General features: G+C 33.6%; 2 protein-coding genes across 5 annotated transcripts in view; one reads left to right on the top strand and one right to left on the bottom strand.

The window, feature by feature from the left end:
* Positions 1 to 17,805, top strand: part of LOC123703639 (ALK tyrosine kinase receptor) — a 43,212-nt gene that overhangs the window by 5,745 nt on the left and 19,662 nt on the right. Inside the window, exons 2-14 of the mRNA XM_045651716.1 lie at positions 1,005 to 1,093; positions 2,267 to 2,385; positions 3,209 to 3,413; positions 3,890 to 3,971; positions 4,282 to 4,348; positions 4,570 to 4,882; positions 5,238 to 5,404; positions 5,935 to 6,122; positions 6,661 to 6,820; positions 11,884 to 12,031; positions 12,930 to 13,076; positions 13,301 to 13,460; positions 13,987 to 14,166. Coding sequence (XP_045507672.1) covers positions 1,005 to 1,093; positions 2,267 to 2,385; positions 3,209 to 3,413; positions 3,890 to 3,971; positions 4,282 to 4,348; positions 4,570 to 4,882; positions 5,238 to 5,404; positions 5,935 to 6,122; positions 6,661 to 6,820; positions 11,884 to 12,031; positions 12,930 to 13,076; positions 13,301 to 13,460; positions 13,987 to 14,166 — 2,025 coding nt within the window. The remainder of the gene's footprint in view (positions 1 to 1,004; positions 1,094 to 2,266; positions 2,386 to 3,208; positions 3,414 to 3,889; positions 3,972 to 4,281; positions 4,349 to 4,569; positions 4,883 to 5,237; positions 5,405 to 5,934; positions 6,123 to 6,660; positions 6,821 to 11,883; positions 12,032 to 12,929; positions 13,077 to 13,300; positions 13,461 to 13,986; positions 14,167 to 17,805) is intronic.
* LOC123703632 (zinc finger MYM-type protein 1-like) lies at positions 7,009 to 10,962 on the bottom strand. 4 transcript variants are annotated; one of them, XR_006753027.1, is made up of 2 exons: positions 7,116 to 10,432; positions 7,009 to 7,044 (listed from the first exon to the last, which is right to left on the bottom strand). XR_006753027.1 is itself a non-coding variant. In XM_045651707.1 (2 exons), exon 2 carries the CDS (start codon positions 9,722 to 9,724, stop codon positions 7,166 to 7,168), a length of 2,559 nt encoding a protein of 852 aa, XP_045507663.1. In that variant the 5' UTR covers positions 9,725 to 9,741; positions 10,501 to 10,962; the 3' UTR covers positions 7,084 to 7,165. The 4 variants fall into 4 exon arrangements, 2 of the variants coding, with proteins under 2 accessions (XP_045507663.1, XP_045507664.1); XR_006753026.1 differs by having other exon boundaries at positions 7,024 to 7,061; XM_045651707.1 differs by lacking the exon at positions 7,009 to 7,044 and adding an exon at positions 10,501 to 10,962 and having other exon boundaries at positions 7,084 to 9,741.

Below are 17,805 nucleotides of genomic sequence, written 5' to 3'. Positions count from 1 at the left end.
AGTGCCGTGAATTGTGTGTAGTGCCTTAGTTTTAGTTATAAATTATTATAATGTAGGTATGTCCATAAGGTATTTATTCTATGGGTCTGTAAAATTTATTGTCTGTTACCTGAAAATTGAAATAAATGTTATAAAATAAATAAAAATAAAAATAAGGAATACTATCCATACCAATTACCACATATTTCACCATATTATTAAAGGCACATGCAGCTACTTCACACGGATCCATCTATTTTAGCCACTGAATGAGTCTAAAAAGGGAATGGATTGGCCATTTGCATTCACTAGATACCTATTGTATGGAATGAAATCCTGTGCTATATTTAGAGCTTTTAGATACAATTCAAACGTTGTTTAATTTGTTTTTGTGCACTGCATATGGTTTTATCTTTTATTGAAGAGTATTGTTGAAGTAATTTAGGTATACTAATATTATAAAACTAAAGAGTTTGTTTGTTTGTTTGAACATCGTTTGTTTGTTCGTTTGGTGGTAAATGTTAAAAATACTTATGTAATGACGATTCGAAAGTGCTACTAAATAGTAGTCTAATTGAATAAATGAATGTTTGAGTTTGAGTTTGAGTTTGAACGCGCTAATCTCGGGAACTACTGGTCTGATTTGAAAAATTCTTTCGGTGTTAGATAGCTCATTTATCGAGGAAGGCTATAGGAGCTACGACCACGCTACGACCAACAGGAGCGGAGCCACGGGGGTGAAACCGCACGGAGCAGCTAGTAACTGATATATGATGGTTAAAGCTTTCCGCCCGTGGCTTCGTCCGCGTTTTTAAAGGAAAACCTGCGTAGTTCTCGTTCCCGTGGGATTTTCGGGATAAAACCTATCCTATGTGTTAATCCAAGTTAACCTCTACATGTGTCATAGTTACGATAAGAAATTAGAGATAGATCATTGGGAATCGAACCGAGGGCCTTATTGATATTATTGATTACATATATTGAAATTATCTTCTTATGTATATTGTATTTTTCTTCTTTTACAGGACACTTTCTCTATCTTCCCGTGGACCCAACTATGGAGAATATGGTGATCAAGTCGCCGCCATTCCGCGGGCTTCGTGAATTTTGCAAGGTAGATACAGTCACGAGAAGATATATAAGAGAAAAAATAATTTTAAATTCCCTACAGTTTAAAAATAAGTAAAAATGATTGCATTATCATTTATTGTTGATGATAAGTGTACAAAGTTTGAATTAAATCTGCCCTTATGGTCAAAATCACAAGATCGTAAATTAAGTGTATGGAGACGGTTACATACAAATTTCAAGCATACAAAAACCTAGGCGAATCTCATAACAGCGTGTTAAAAAAAATGTATCATACATTATTCATAGAACTTAAGAGGAGGCACCTTCTGTCGAGTTGTATTTTTTCATACTTACAATTAGAGCGATAAAATATAATTTTTTATAAAGCCTTTTTAAAATTTTAGCAGACTACCTTCTTTGCGGTATATTATGTCTCAATTTCCATATTTGTTTTGTATTTAACCATGTACATGATAAAAGGTATTATAAATAATAATAAGTACCTAGCTTATAAGAACAGTCCTATTAGTTCAGGATACATCGCCCATTTTTGCAAGTGAGTAGTGACTACTATCAAGCTAATTTTCCGTTTGTAGCTTTATTTTGATGAGACGCCCAATAATTTCGTGTACGAAAGTCTCGATTGTGGTAGCTAACAGAGATAACAAGGATACAAATTTTTGATTTGATGGTTCTCAAATATTTAGGTATTACTAACTGAATTTTTTTTGTTCAATCTCAAGATAATTACCTCAATTATTCGAAAAAATATTTGTCCTACAAAATCTATGGTTGGTTCAAAGAGTCCCCCTTTCCAAAGTGTATCGATAACGAGGTTATCATAAATGATTACTAACAAGCTGATTTTTTTGTTTTCACTTAGTTAATGTTTATATAATTCAACAGACATATTGTCCTACAAATTGCGTAATAAATATTTGAGAACCATCAAAACAAAAAAAATTGTATCCTTGTTATCTCTGTTAGCTACCACAATCGAGAGTTTCGTACATGAAATTATTCGGTGTCTCATCAAAATAAAGCTACAAACGGAAAATCAGCTTGATAGTAGTCACTTGCAAAAATAGGCGATGTATCCTGAACTATATATCCATTTACCTATGTATCCATTTACCAATCACACAAATATGATGCAAAAGCAAATCTTTATTTAATTATAAATATTATTATCTAATAATTAATCTCTTGTTCACAGTTCGAAGTAAAATTGCATCAGAGCAAGATGCAAAACGCAAGCATCAGACTCGTATCCGAATCCACATTTTCTGAAGTGCAGTGGATTTTACAGGAATATGCTGGGAACAATGAAAAATTGTGAGTTTTCTAATAGATAAGAAGATATTTCAGTATATTATGTACAGATGTTTTTTTAGTCTTGACTGTTTACTATTTTCCTTCTAAACAAATACTGAACTCTTAATGACCCCATTAAGAGTTCAGTATTTGTTATGAATTAAATCTGGCAATTTCGATAATATTCTTGTAACGATGCAACAGGTGTTTAATATAATTATGGTACTGTTTATATAAAAGACTTTCTGACTTTTTGAAGTGAAACTTCTTTATCGGGGTTGGAAAAAAAATTTAGTGTAACATTTTTTCGTTACGCGTGATATTTTTCCATTACGCGGCATCTTCTTATCCCTACCATGCGTGATTCGACGTATTTCTGTAAAGTTGCATATAGTAAATTATTTTTTGAAAAATAAGGTCATAAAGAAGTTTTACTTCTTACGTGTGTACACTAGTACACGCACACATTTTTTTATAAACATTAACGTATTGTAAACAACTACACTCACAAGTCATCAAGTCAAGAAATGTCCGAGCGTTGTATAAAACATTCATTGTAATTTACACCTTATTTCGTGAAGATCAAAGTCTATTGTATCGCTCATTCGCAAACTACCTACATAAGTAATCAGAGTTTTGCTTCGGACACTTTTTGAATTGTGTATCTTTTTTTTATACGTCATTTGACGATTGACATAAATTGACATAAATCGTTAATTGGAAAACTCTGCCCAACACATACGTTGGCAGAGTTTTAATTCGGACAATTTTTGAATTGTGACTATTTCTTTATTGTGATAATGGTTTTGAAGAAATAGATTCAACAGTAAAATTCGATCTTCAGGTGGTTACCAATGAGGTTCATGATAGGCAAGGTACAACAAGAGGTCAGGATTATAATAGAGATAACCCGACCAAATTATGTGAGCGTGTCCCAAGTATTGCCGCATATAGCGATAGATAACATTCGCATGGTGGAGTGTTTGCCAGAACCGCCTGTTTATAACGGGGAGTGTCAATTTAGACAAGTGAAATGCAGAGTTATGAAGGTAGGTTGGAATTTTGTTATATTTATGTGTATTTACGAAGTAATCGATGATAAAATTATTGGGGGCTTCAGAATTGGGAGTTATATTGCATAATAAATAACTTTTTTGGGCTGTATGTTGAATGTATGATTTTATTGGTATATTTTGATGATAATTTGGTGAATTTGTAAAAAGTGTCCTAAGAAGTTAACTTCTTTGATTTATGTTTGTTGATCGAAGTTCTTAATTTGTAAATGGTTTGATTTAATTTACTTTTGAACAAATAAACAAAAGATATACAAACAGATCGTATCGAATACTAATTATATTATTATTTTTCAATTTGATGACCATTACAGTCATACTTTTACATAAAAATAATAATGATACAAGTTCAGAAGGAGATATATGGTCTTCTGATACTAATTATAATTATAATGCAATTTTTAGTACATTAGATAATTATGTATAAGTATTTATTTAAAATATTCTTGCAGAGAGAGTCATGTATCAAGATGCAACAAATTTGCGATTTGGTAAAGGACTGCGATAATGGCTCTGATGAACATCAGAGTTGTGGTGAGTTAGAAATTATTATTTAAGAAATTTTATTTAATACATACTTATAAACAGTTTCTTTTAAGTTTAATTCATTTGAAAAAGGAGAAGTTTCTTTATATTTTTAAACATAATAGATACTCAATTTTTTCGTATTTTTAAACGGTTTGTTATGATATTACGAAAGGTTTTTATCAGGTAGGTTAAGGTGGAATATGTGATGTCATTTATATTGTTTTAAGTTTATTTAAACGCGAAATATGTTATGAGACAAGTGTTAAATTAAGCGTTGTGGTAATTTCTTGTGAGTTTAATTACTTTTTAATTACAGATAAAATGCCCTATGGGTCATATTGTAACTTTGAACAAGATGCTTGTGGTTTCGAAAATGTACCTCAGTAAGTATTTATGTCTGTTAAATCCTGAATTTTTAAATATACACTCCCATATTAAAAGAAAAATATAACTACGTTATATTAAATTTTTCTAATCAAATATTTCAATATTTGGGATTTCCGACCTAGATTTTTTATCAATAAACATCCCGAAACAATAATTTATACAGTAATAATCTAATCACTTCTCTAAACAATAAAGGTAATTCAACCTTCCCTTACAGACCAATACTAAAATGGTCCAGACACAGTGGTCCAACACCAACCGACAAAACAGGTCCAAACTACGACCACACGTGCGGTCCTCCGAACCTTCTATACACGACCGCGAGTCCCATTATCCCACTATCCCCAGCACATAGAAATTATTCTCTCTCCGTCTGTACGGGATATTATTTCTTCGTCAATATGAATGTAACTGGGCCGAATAAAAAGAAACCAGATTTCGCGTCCACTGCAGTTATGAAAACTGTCATTTTTAATCCGCCACCTAAAGTGCATGGGAACATCACGTCGAGATATTATAATTGCTGTACGGTAAGTGTTTTTATTGATATGGTATTTATTTTTAGTAAAGTGTAAAATTTGCGATTAGTTCAAAAATTAAAATTTTAAGTCCACATTTTCTAAGATAATATCTTGTAAAGCTGTTAGATTGACTTTGTTTATTTCAGAATTTGCTCTGTAATGATTAGAAATAATTATCAATATCTGTTCCATTTATGTTCCTGTTTCGTATGACGTTATAACTTCTACTTTCCTATAAATTTAATTTTTGCCTCTGCATATGTATGTGATGCAATAACGATAACTACTTTGGCATTTTCTTTTTATCAATCATTGACTTCTAATTTAGAATTATCTACTTCTAAAATATCCAAATTTTCTCCAGATACGTTTCTATTATCAACAAAATGGTCGAAACTACGGTTCTCTAAGCGTTGACGTTGTAGAACTTACCTCTAGAGGAAATATAACTACTTCTCTTTGGTTCTCTACTAAGGACAAAGGGGAGAATTGGTTGAGAGCCGCCATTTTCTTACCTAATATTACTAGCAGGTACGATTTAGTTTTTATGATGTCTTAAGTGTTATTTTCAAATTTTAAACTAGCAATATGAATGGTCTAATAAATTAGGAAAAATGTTGGCAATTAGAATGATGCAATAAATAAAAAAAAAACTTATGAAAACTGAAATAGTGTTGACTATTTTCAAATTTAATGGTAACAATGATCTATTTGATTTTATTGATAATTTTGTGAGTAAAGTGAATAAAATTTACATTTTTTTTGCGAGTGTAAAGAACCAAAAGTCAAAATATGAAAGAGGGTAGGTAGAAATAAAACTAAGACTTGATGCAAAAAAAAGTGGATAAGTAATTTGCATGTTAAGGTAGTAAGTATTTTGTCTAAATTGCAGGTATCTTATTGATTCAATAGCTACAAATACAACCACATTTACTTTATTTTTCACGAATTAATTGAAAACAATTGCTCTATTTCTATAAAAAAATTCCTTCATTCTGGAAAGTTCTTGTAGATATTTCTACATTTATACATTATATATTTATTTTATTTACATTTCCCAGATATTACCTTCTATTCAAAACAAGAATGGGAATGAGGATATATTCGGATTCAGCTATAGACGACTTTTCAATGTCTCCCGAATGTTTTGGATTAAATATAAACGCTTCAGAATTGGGAGATTATAATTATTATGACCCTGTTTTTGAGGAAAAAACCACACCACATGAAGATTTTGCTGAATCTACAAGTAAGTTAATTAATAATAATGACATGTTAGTAATAGATGTTTATAGAAGTGTAAATAAAATTGTAAGATAGAATATCGTAAAGAAATTGATATAGTTAATTCTTTATTTTCTAAACGAAATTGCCTATATTGTTTACCTTTGTTCAATTATTATGAATTAATATTGAAAAAATTAACTGCCGCAGCATAAAAATTCTCGAAATAAAGTTTTGGTTATACTCGCTAATCATTTCACTCTCTATTGACTTCAATAATACGTGTGTATATTTCAACAATTAAGTCTCCATTTATTTGTATTTATAACCTAATTTTGTAGTGCAAGTGTCTTAAATATTATAAAAACATAAATACTTCCAATGACCATAAGTAGTATAGAAGTGAAAATCATAGACGCTGGTTAGAATCCCAAAAATATATATTTATAAAGCTTTTGAATGCCCTAAAACCAAATTATCAAATTCAACAAAATTATAGCTACAATTCATTTAATTTTACACAAAAATAGTCCTTATACCTCTAAAAATAAAACCCCTTACAGTGTACCGTTTCACAACATGCGGTGCGACGGGCAGATATGGACCAAACCAAACAATGTGTGATATAGCATATAACAACACTTCTGTAAGTGTTAACGTGGTACATAATACGCCGTACGCTGGGATACAAGTGTGGGAGGTGCCTAATGAGGGATTGTATACGTAAGTATCAAAATAATTAGAATTTAGAAATATAAAATATTGTTGGACCAAGTGTAGAACCTTGGGGTACACCAAAGTTGTGAAAACAAATTTTTTGGACCTAATATTGATCCTTGAAACAGATTATTGTACATATAATACTTCGTATAACAATACTACTGTAAGCGTTAGCAGTGGCGTAGCTAGCATAGGTGGCACCCGGGGCGGATTTTATAGGTGTCACCCTAAAACTCAATCGAAACTGTTAAAATAAAAAAAAGTTATAATCATTTACGTTTTATTAAAATATGAGTACCTATTACAAATATTTGTTTATTATGTAAAACAAATTTAGTTTGTTAAAAATTAAAATTTCTTCCTTCTAGCTTTGACACTAGCGAACTCCGAAATCACGTCTTCAAAATTTATATTTTGTGTTGCTTCATGTTCTATCGTTAAAATACCAAGATTGTTTAATCTGGTTTCGGTCATTGTAGACCGCAAATAATTTTTAATTAATTTTAATTTGCTGAAACTTCTCTCACATGAAGCTACTGATGCACATATTGTTATAAATAACTTTAGTGCTACCGTTAGATTCGGAAGAGATTCTGTAAAATCCCATTCCACAATAAATTTCAAAAAGTCCAGTATCACCCAATTAGAGACAGTAATATTAGCCGCTTTTAAATGTCTTCTCAATCTTGGTATTTCTAAAAGGAGTTCTGTTTCTGATACTTCATCGTAAAGGTTAGTAAATTTTGATATAGCTAATTTTAACTGTTCAGTGTTTGCCGAAAGCAAGGTCTTTGACTGCACAACCTCAAACAATGAAGCTACGTCTTTAATGGACTTTACTCTTGTTTCGAGTTCAATATTGAATCTGTCAATGCATTCTAACATGTCCTTTTGAAGTTCCGCTCTAAGTGTAAGTCCAGCCTCGGTGGACGACGCTAACTCACCGGGCATGCGTTTCTTGCGACGAATTCGTCGTTCCATCGAAATGTTGTATTTTTCCGATTTTTGTACAGCAAAATCTATTGCCTCTTCTGCTAGATGCAACCGTTTCTCTCCAATGAATAGACGAAGTGCTTCTAGTTTTATGATTATTTCATCAACACATAAACCTTTACTTTGTAATGCGATCTGAGCATTGTTCACTTCCCTTAGCACATCATTCCAAAAGAAAAGAAAACAAAGAAATGAGAAATTGCACACAGCAGGCATAAGATTTTGTGCAGCACCTCTAGTTTCTAAATTTACGTCTTGGTCACATAGTTCCTCAATTGCAGATATTATCCCATCAAAATTTTCAGCCAATACTTTTACTGCACCGTAATGAGCACTCCATCGCGTTGTCGAAAGTCTTTTAACAGATGCTTTGCTGTGATTGAGGAGCACTTCCCAACGACTTGTGGAAGTTGAAAAAAAGTTAAATATTGTTTCCACTGCTCCGAAAAATGTAACACAAGTCACATTTTGTGCGAACGAATGTTGGCCGCATAAATTAATTGAATGATCTATACAACCAATAAAAATTGCTTTATTGTTTTTTTCTTTTATAATAGCTTGTACTCCTCCGTGTATACCACTCATAACTGCAGCATTATCATAACCTTGAGAACGACACATCATAATATCTAAGCCATCGTTTTCAAGCTTCTTTAGTATTTCAGCGCTTAAGTCAGCTGCTTTTTTTCCATGTAAAGGAAAGAATCCTAAGAATACTTCTTTGACTTCTACTTTTCTATTATTAATTTTTACATAACGAATCACTTCAGACATTTGATCAACATGTGAAACGTCAGGTGTGCTATCAAACATGATACCGAAATATTTTGCCGATTTAATTTCGTTTACAAGCTGACATTTTACATGATTAGCTAAAACATTTATGAACTCATTTTGTATTTCTGGCGATAAATATGTTACTTTAGGTGATTTTTCCTGCTCCAAATATAGTATATGTTCTTTGAGTACTGCATCATACTTTGACAGCAGTTTAACTAGTTCTAAGAAATTACCTTTATTAGACGACCCTTTGGTTTCATCATGTCCACGAAATGCTAGGTTTTGTTTAGCCAAAAACAATGTTATATCTAATAATCGAGATAAAAGATTTTTCCACTTCTGTTTTTCCGTATTCATTAATTGCAAGGCTGCATCATCTATTGTGGTGTGAGATTTTAATCTCATTTCCAAAGTTTTCCACTTTTCGAAATTTTCTAAATGTTCACATGAAGTTTCATGGTCCAATACTTTAGGATTTAGTTTCCACCACTTCTGAAATCCAGTTGTAAATGTTGTTTGTATGTTACTGACAGCAAATAAACGACAGCAAAAACAGTACAGGTTATTTGATATAGGAGAAAATACCATCCATGATCGTAGAATTTTTTCACCACTAGGCATCGGTTTATAAAACCATTCCTGTGAAAGATGACGAGAATCACCTTTAATCTTTGAACCATGACGAGATACAGTAGGAAACGGTCCTTCTTTGTTCTGGAAATGTTCACTGCCCTTTTTTATTATGTCAATGCGAACATTATCAGGTACCGGTAAACTCCAATGTGAAACATCTCTCAAGTGTTGAACTGATTCTTCAAAGCTAATGCTATCTCCGAAAGTAGCATTAACGGCGTCATTTTCATTATTTATTTTGATTCCGTCAAGGTCCTGGGTCGTCTTCATTGATTCTGTATTGTCGATGTTGCTATCTGAATGTGAGTCTCCAAGATGTGAATCATTACTTTCGTCAGCAGGAGACTCGGGTACTTTACTTGAACTTTGGCCGCTATCTGCTTTTGTGACATATTTGAAAAGAGAACCGGACATGCTCTGAATTTCATCCATTTTAGCCTTTTTGGCTTTTCTCTGTTGAAACCCGCTTTGTCTTTTCGAAGTATGAATTCCCCGAGGCATATTTCGTTCTGGGTATTCTAAAAAATATTTTTAGTTAGTAAGTGAAACGTTGATTTTATAAACTAATTATAACAGTAAATAAACACCTACACGTTACGTAACTAGCTTTGTGAAATATATTTTTCCCAGACGCAGGATTGTTAATTTATATTACCTAACAATCCTGCGTCTGGGTGTAAATATGTTTTTAAGTATTATTAGAAAAATATTAGTTAAAAACTCCACCGTTAATTGTGATATCCGTGCCACGAGTGCTCGAGCTGCTCATCTCGGAGCAAAATCAACGTACGCGAAGTTGTATGATATGATTATGATAACTTTCAATCAAAAATCTAAACTTAATGTATTCCGTTTTTGTAAACAAATCCCATTGCTATTAGATAGGAAAATATTAAGTAAGTTAATAATAAATAAGAATATTATTTACAATTAAACATTATTACCTAAAGTAATATCGTAAAACGTGTAGAAATATAAGTAAAATCTTTTTACACCAGCAAAGTCTTTAAAACCTATTTTAATAAATAAATACCTTTAGTAGATAAGTAATACTTGCCCAGGCTAAACAAAAAAATATTATTGCAATCCGTCTGAAATACCTTCTTTAGGTACCTATTTATCATTTAGGACGTCTCAATAATATAGTTTAAAATACACAGTAATTAAAAGAGAATAAAATTGAAGGGTTTTTCAAAATAATCTAAGATACTGCTATTAGAAACTAAATGGATAAAAAATGTAAGTATTACCTGTATTAACAAAAATAATTCACTTACCTTGTTTATTTTCTTCAAGAATCGACTTTTATACAAAAAATGTTGTTTATAATATCTAATAATTAACAAACACTTTGCACTAGACTTTCACACGTTCACGTAAGCGAATATTGAAATGAATGCGGTCGGAAACAAAAGAAGCCCAATCCACAATACAAGTGACGAGCGCTATATCGAGGGAATCCCCTGACTAGCGTTGGTTATGCGCGAACGGGGTATTAAATTTTGGGGGAATCCCTGATCGATTGACACTGTGCACATTGTTTTTTTTTAATATCAATTATTATGTTCGTGGTACGATATTATAGTTACCTAGATAATTTTATTAGTGGCGGTTATGCTCTCTGCCGCAGATTTACGATTTTTTATAAATAGAAAGAACTATAACTGATGGTCATAGTCGGGCTCGGGTGTCACCCCTAAACGGGTGACACCCGGGGCGGGCCGCCCCCGCCGCCCCCCCTTAGCTACGCCACTGAGCGTTAGCGTGGTACATAGTACACCGTATTCTGAGATACAAGTGTGGGAGGTGTATACGTAAGTCGAAAAAATATTATCAAATGAGATGTAAAAGTTTTTTGGACCAAGTGTTGAACCTAGGGGGACACCAAATTTTATGAGAAGTTAGTGAAAGAAAGTTTTGTTGGGCCTAATATTGATCCTTGAAGGACCCTATAAAACAGATTATTGTTCCGCGTCTGAATAAGTTAATATGGTAAACTGTACAAACTACGCCGTAAGCACATTTGTATATCTAAAATATGAGGGCCTAATGAAGGTTTGTATACGTAAGATGTTTTTAAAGTTGTTGAAAATAATAAGATGTTTATAATTATAATAAGGGTCATTTACTATTGAAAACGTGATTATTAGAAATTATTACCAATAACTGTTATTGGACCTTGTGTTGATCCTTGAGGTACACCAAAAAAGTAATTAACAAATTTTTTTGCAATTTTTTAATCAAATTAAGTTGAGAAGACCAAATTAGTATTAAAAAAAACTACTATTCAATACCTTGCTTAATAAGGAACGTTTCATTTGATGTACCATGTAAAGGCTCTTCACGATAATTAAAATCGCAGGTTTTAATTGATAAACGTGACATTACTATAACATACGATATAATGTCTAGAACGTACTAAGTACTAATGAAATCGTACTAATCTAAATTATTTTCCATTTGACGCATTTCATATGCTTGAAGCTTTACTTTCAACGCGCTTAAAGAAGTTTCACTTCAACAAGATCACGATATCAATCGAAAAACGAATGAATCTGAAAATGAAATGAAAATGACATCAACTTGTTTCTTTTTTTAAACGAAGAATTCATGAACTATATTTTTAACCGACTTCAAAAAATCTTTGTCTCATTTTCTAGGATAATAGCCACTGGGGCATCAGGTGGTTTAGGCTCAATGTGGGCAGGCGTATCTCACGGGGCACAGGCAAGGGGTCTATTTGAGTTGCATCGCGCTGAGAAAATATACATGCTCGTTGGGCAACAGGGGCAGAATGCTTGTAAAAAGGTCAGATATTTATCAAATTTGTTAAAATTAAGTAAAATTTTAAGTAATATTATTAACTAGCTTCCGCCCGCGACTCCGTCCGCGCGGATGTCGGTCTTTGCGTGGATGGTTTATTTCTCCATTTTGAGTAACTCGGACAATGACATCTTATAAATATCTATTGGACCCAAATACGGCTAGGTCTATAATAATACGCAACGTGTGTTCGCGGTACCTACTACAGAACAACGTCTATGGATAACTGAAAAATTGAGATTTATTTTTTTTCTACGTATTTTTCCAGGATAAAAAGTATCCTATTTTACGCCCAGGATAATAAGGTATAATTATACCAAGTTTCATCGAAATCGAACCGGTAGTTTTCACGTGATGTCTTCACATACAGACAGACAGACAGACAGACAAAAATTTTTTTAATCACATATTTGGGTTTGGTAAGTAACACCCCCTGCTAGTTATTTTTTCAATATTTTCAATGTACAGAATTGACCCTTCTACAGATTTATTATACATATGTATAGATTTAGGTTTGGGTTTGGTTGAAATGTCGGGAATTAAGTAAATTTTTAAAGATAGTATAGTTTTTTTTTTAGTGTAAAGTATAACTTTGAAGATCCGGCTCGAAGGATCTTGGACTTGATATTTTGTGCAATTTTGGTGCAGTCTATTTAAATAACATTTTTTGCAATATATTCCCTATTGTATGTCCCTTAATATTCATAACTATTGTTATACTTCTGTTATTTATTCAAAGTTTTTTTTACCTGTAAGAGATAGTTAGGAAGCCATAAGATCTTCTATTGTGCAATTTATGTTTATTTTGTACTTTTATTTCGTGTAAATAATTCGTCTGAATAATTCATTAATTCATTTGTTGATTATAATTTTCTTTCTAAAGACATTATCAGCCCAAGAAAGCCACGAATGCTCTCGTCGAGATTCCAACGATACATACCAAATATTTACAAGCAAAACACACGAAGTCAGAAACACGCACGTGGTCGATGGTGGGGGAGGGGGAGGGGGTGCTACTTATGTGTTTTTGGTAAGTTTTTATAGTGTAGAAATAAGGAAAGAAGGATAGTTTATTAAGTAGCATAAAATGGTTGAAAAAAAAAATAATGAATATAAAAAAGCTAAGAAAAATGCCAACTACAAAGAAATAGAACGAAATAAAATAGATTAAATCTTTTCATGAGGAACAAATGGCTTGGTATGGGTATTCAACATATTTAGATTAATGGATTTTTAACAATTTTTATCTTCCAGCTGGGCAAAAACGGTCGTCCCATACCCCTCCTCGTAGGTGGTGGGGGCGGAGGGATATCCGTGGGGGTTTTCCGGGATGATAACTCCCAACATGCCCGGGGAAGGACTAACGCTACCCCGGAATCGGGGTATATGTATGGACAACCAGGACGGACTTCGGGTAAGTTTGGGGATATTTTCGAGTTTGGAAAAAAAATATATGTATACTTAGTACCTATTTATTTTTTTAGTATTCAAAAGTTTTATTTATTATTTTTTTTTTATTCTCAAAATTTAGGATTTATTTTTTAATTGTGAAATGTAAAATTGAGGGTTGATTTAGAACTGTGATTTTTGATGCACAATGAACAACTTGTAATTGTAACTCCTAGTAATATACGAACTATAATCTATGAACAAATAAGTTTCCAAGTAATACTTGACCTATTGCTATTTAAAAACTAGAATTTTTAATGATACTGATGATGCATCTGCCAACAAACTGCTCAACAGTTTGGCAGAGGTTATTGTAAAAAATAGATATGGTTTAAAAATAAAATCTAATCTGTATAAATGATTAGTAGTTTCGTAGAGACCAATATAGCGACACTATAATTTTTGACATTTTCCCATTTATTTAAACTTATTTCAAATTGAACTATTTATTTAAACTTATTTCAAATTAATATGTATTTATATTTATGCAGGTGCTGGCGGGGGTTGGACAGGTCGGAGGGGTCCTTTAACCCCAGGGTTCGAAATCGTCCGTGGGGGGGCGCTACAGGAGGGGGGTGCGGGGGGTCGTGCGTGTACTGGGGGTGCGGACGGGGGGTTCGGTGGTGGGGGTGGAGGGTGTTTGAGAGGTGGAGGGGGTGGAGGGTGGTTGGGTGAGTGGAGTAGATATAGATAGGATTGATGTAATTCAATACATACAGAAACACAACATTTATTAATTAAATAGCAAAATATGTTTACATTGATACATTATTATGATTTATAGACAAAACACTAATAATTATTACTACGAATTGTGTTGCATATAATTTTGAATTATTGACTATTCCGTAATTTTATTTATTGGTCAAGATTGTTATTTGATGTAACTATGTAGATTATATGTAGTAGGAAAAGACACTTACACAAATAGAAAGAGAAAAAGCAAAACAAAGAAAATAAAAATAGACTATGAAATTCATATTAAAAAAACACACAAAAAATAAAGCTTGTACAGTGTAATACTTACAACTGTTGGTGAAAAGAGTTTGTATAAACAAATGTGTATGTCAAATACCTATGTGTCATCTTATAATTTCTCTCTTCCGTCTTTACCCTTCGTACTACACGCATCGTCTAATAAAGAATCTTAAGTTTATTTAACAATCTTTGCTTTTTCCTGCCCAAAACCCATCAGGTTATGGGCCCAGGACGTTATCTTTGCTCTGTATATAATTATTTTTGAGTTTTGGCAGAATAAAAGTAATTTTATAAATAAACTAAAACGCCCGTCCATACATGTAAAAATGGCGACATCGACATCGGTTTCGACTTTAGCTCCTGTGGAGAAGTTGAGCGGCATAGAAAACTACAGTAATTGGAAGTTCCAACTGAAAATGCTACTCATTCACGAGGACTTATGGGACGTCGTTTCGGAAGATAAAACTGAAGATGTCAAAGATGCGGCTCATATGAAGAGATCTCAGAAAGCTCTTGCTAAGATCTGTTTGTCAGTAAAGCCCTCGGTTTTTACGCATGTAAGGAACGCAGAGACGGCGCGGGATGCATGGATTAATTTGCAAAAGGCGTACGAAGACAAGGGGTTGTCAAGGAGACTGAGTTTGCTTCGTCTTTTGTTTGCAACAAAATTATGCGAATGTGAAAGCATGGAAGCTTACGTTGCGAAGATTAGCGACCTAAGTCAACAGCTGAACGATATTGGTTCACCTCTGGAAGACGATTTCGTTGCAGTTCTCTTACTGAGTGGCTTGTCTCAAGACTTTGATCCACTCATAATGGCACTTGAAAATTCTAATATCAAGTTGTCGAGTGAAGTGGTCAAAACGAAGCTCATGCAGGAGAAGCAACGACGTGATGAAAAAGGTGACACGAGTTCAACAGCTTTGGTGGCGGCACGTAAGAAAATCAAATGCTTTAAGTGCAAGAAGCTTGGTCACTTCTCGAGGAACTGTAAATCAGTGAAACCAGTTAAGGCGGAGAGCTCAACAAACCAGTTACTATTGACAGCATTATCAGCTTGTGTGCAGAATGATATATGGTTAATAGACTCTGGTGCGAGTAGTCATATGTGTCATGACAAGAATATACTAAATAACTTTGTTCCTGGTTATGTGTCTGAAGTCAAGGTGGCTAACGGTGAAAAATTATTTACTGCTGGTCGTGGTGATGTAAAAGTAAATTTGAAATTAGGCATCAAAACAATCAGTGAAGTTTATCATGTACCGAATTTAGCTACAAACTTGTTGTCAGTCAGTGCGTTAACTAGGAAGGGTTTTAGAGTTATTTTTAATGAAAAATGTTGTAATATATTCTATGGTAAAAAGCTAGCAGCTACAGCTGTACATAAAAATGGTGTTTATCAATTAGAAACTGCAGAATCTGTTAGAGAGCGTGATCTGTGTGTGGTAGGATGTGGTGGCTGTTCTATGTTTTCAGGGAATAGTGTAGAATCTGCGACTACCAAGGTAAATACAGAAGCTCAAGATTTAGTGCAGAAGAAAGCATCTGAGAGCTGTAAGAAAGAAACTGAGCTGAGTTTCCAGGCGGCTGCTAACTCTGTTACGCAGGAGACATGGCACAGGAGACTAGGACATCTCAATATGAGGAGTATGCATTTGTTAATGAAAGGTATGGCTAGTGGTATTACTTATGATAAATCACAGTTCAGTCAATGTGAAGCTTGTGTTAAGGGGAAGCTTAGCAAATTACCTTTTCCTAAGAAGGCACAAAGTAGGTCAAATGAACTGTTAGGTGTTGTACACAGTGATTTATGCGGGCCTATGCCAGTGAAATCTTTCGGTGGTGCTAGTTACTTCCTCACGTTTATTGATGATTGTAGTAGGAAAACATGGATTTATTTTCTGAAAAATAAGAGTGAAGTTTTCGATAACTTCAAACATTTCAAGGCAATGGTGGAGAACCAAACCAATAGAAAAATAAAATTGTTGAGGACGGATAATGGAGGCGAATATGTCAATTCTATATTCCAGGAATATTTGAAGGATAACGGCATCATTCACCAGACTACCATACCGCACTCGCCTCAGCAGAACGGTGTTGCTGAGCGGGCCAACAGGACAATCGTCGAGAAGGCTCGTAGCATGTTACGAGACGCAGGCTTAGATGGGCAGTTCTGGGCAGAAGCGGTCAATACCGCTGTTTATTTGAAGAACCGGTCCCCTACAAAAGCAGTCTACGGTAGCACGCCAGAGGAAAAATGGACTAATGAGAAGGTGAATCTTAGCCATTTACGTATATTTGGTTGTGTGGTTTATGCCTTGACACAGAATCGTAAGAAATTAGATTCAAAATGTAAACCTTACATTTTTGTAGGATATTGTGAAAATAGTAAGGGTTATAGATTGATTGATCCAGAGAATCTCAGCAAAATTATTAAATCAAGGAATGTTGCTTTCTTTGAAAACAAATTCTATACAAAAAACACTGAAAAATGTGAAAATGGTGATTTTTTCATGATGATAAATAATTTACAGACTGAGAATTTAAACTCAAATGATTCTCATGTTGAAGTGGCACAGTCTGAAAATTCACTATCACCAGAAAAAGGGGAAGAAAATGAGATTGTAACTAATCCCAGAAGACAGTGTATTTTTGAGTTAGATGACTCTGACAGCAGTAGTTCTGTTGATCCTTCCGATGTCACTTACATTCCAGGTGAATCGACACTTGAAGATGCGATGGATACATCGGAATATGACAGTGCGTGTACTGCAATGCTGACCTGCATTGGAGATGAACCAGAGACAGTTCAAGAAGCTCTAGGAGGGGCTGAAGCTGTTCACTGGAAGAAAGCAATGGCTGATGAGTATCAATCATTTATTAAAAATAAATGTTGGACATTAACTGATCCATCTAAAGATCAAAAACCGATTAAGTGCAAGTGGGTTTTTAAGAAAAAGAAAGATCTTGATGGAAATCTAAAGCAGTATAAAGCCAGATTGGTAGCTAAAGGTTTTACACAGCGCTATGGAATTGATTACGAGGAAACTTTTTCTCCAGTGGTTCGATATTCCACTATTCGCATATTATTGGCTTTAGCAGCTGAAAAGCAGATGGATATCGATCATTTGGATGTAAGAACTGCTTTTCTAAATGGAGATTTGCAAGAAAAAGTTTTCATGGAACAACCGGAAGGTTATAAAGTAAAAGGCTGTGAGCATAAAGTATATAAATTGCATAAAGCAATTTATGGCCTAAAGCAAGCTTCGAAGTCTTGGTATGAAAAGATAAACCATGTGTTGGTTACAAAACTTTGTTTCAGAAGACTGTCC

Source organism: Colias croceus, chromosome 27 (assembly GCF_905220415.1).
Source record: "Colias croceus chromosome 27, ilColCroc2.1".
In the NCBI taxonomy this organism is placed as follows: Eukaryota; Metazoa; Arthropoda; class Insecta; order Lepidoptera; family Pieridae; genus Colias; species Colias croceus.
This window is presented reverse-complemented; position numbering and strand designations above follow the sequence as displayed.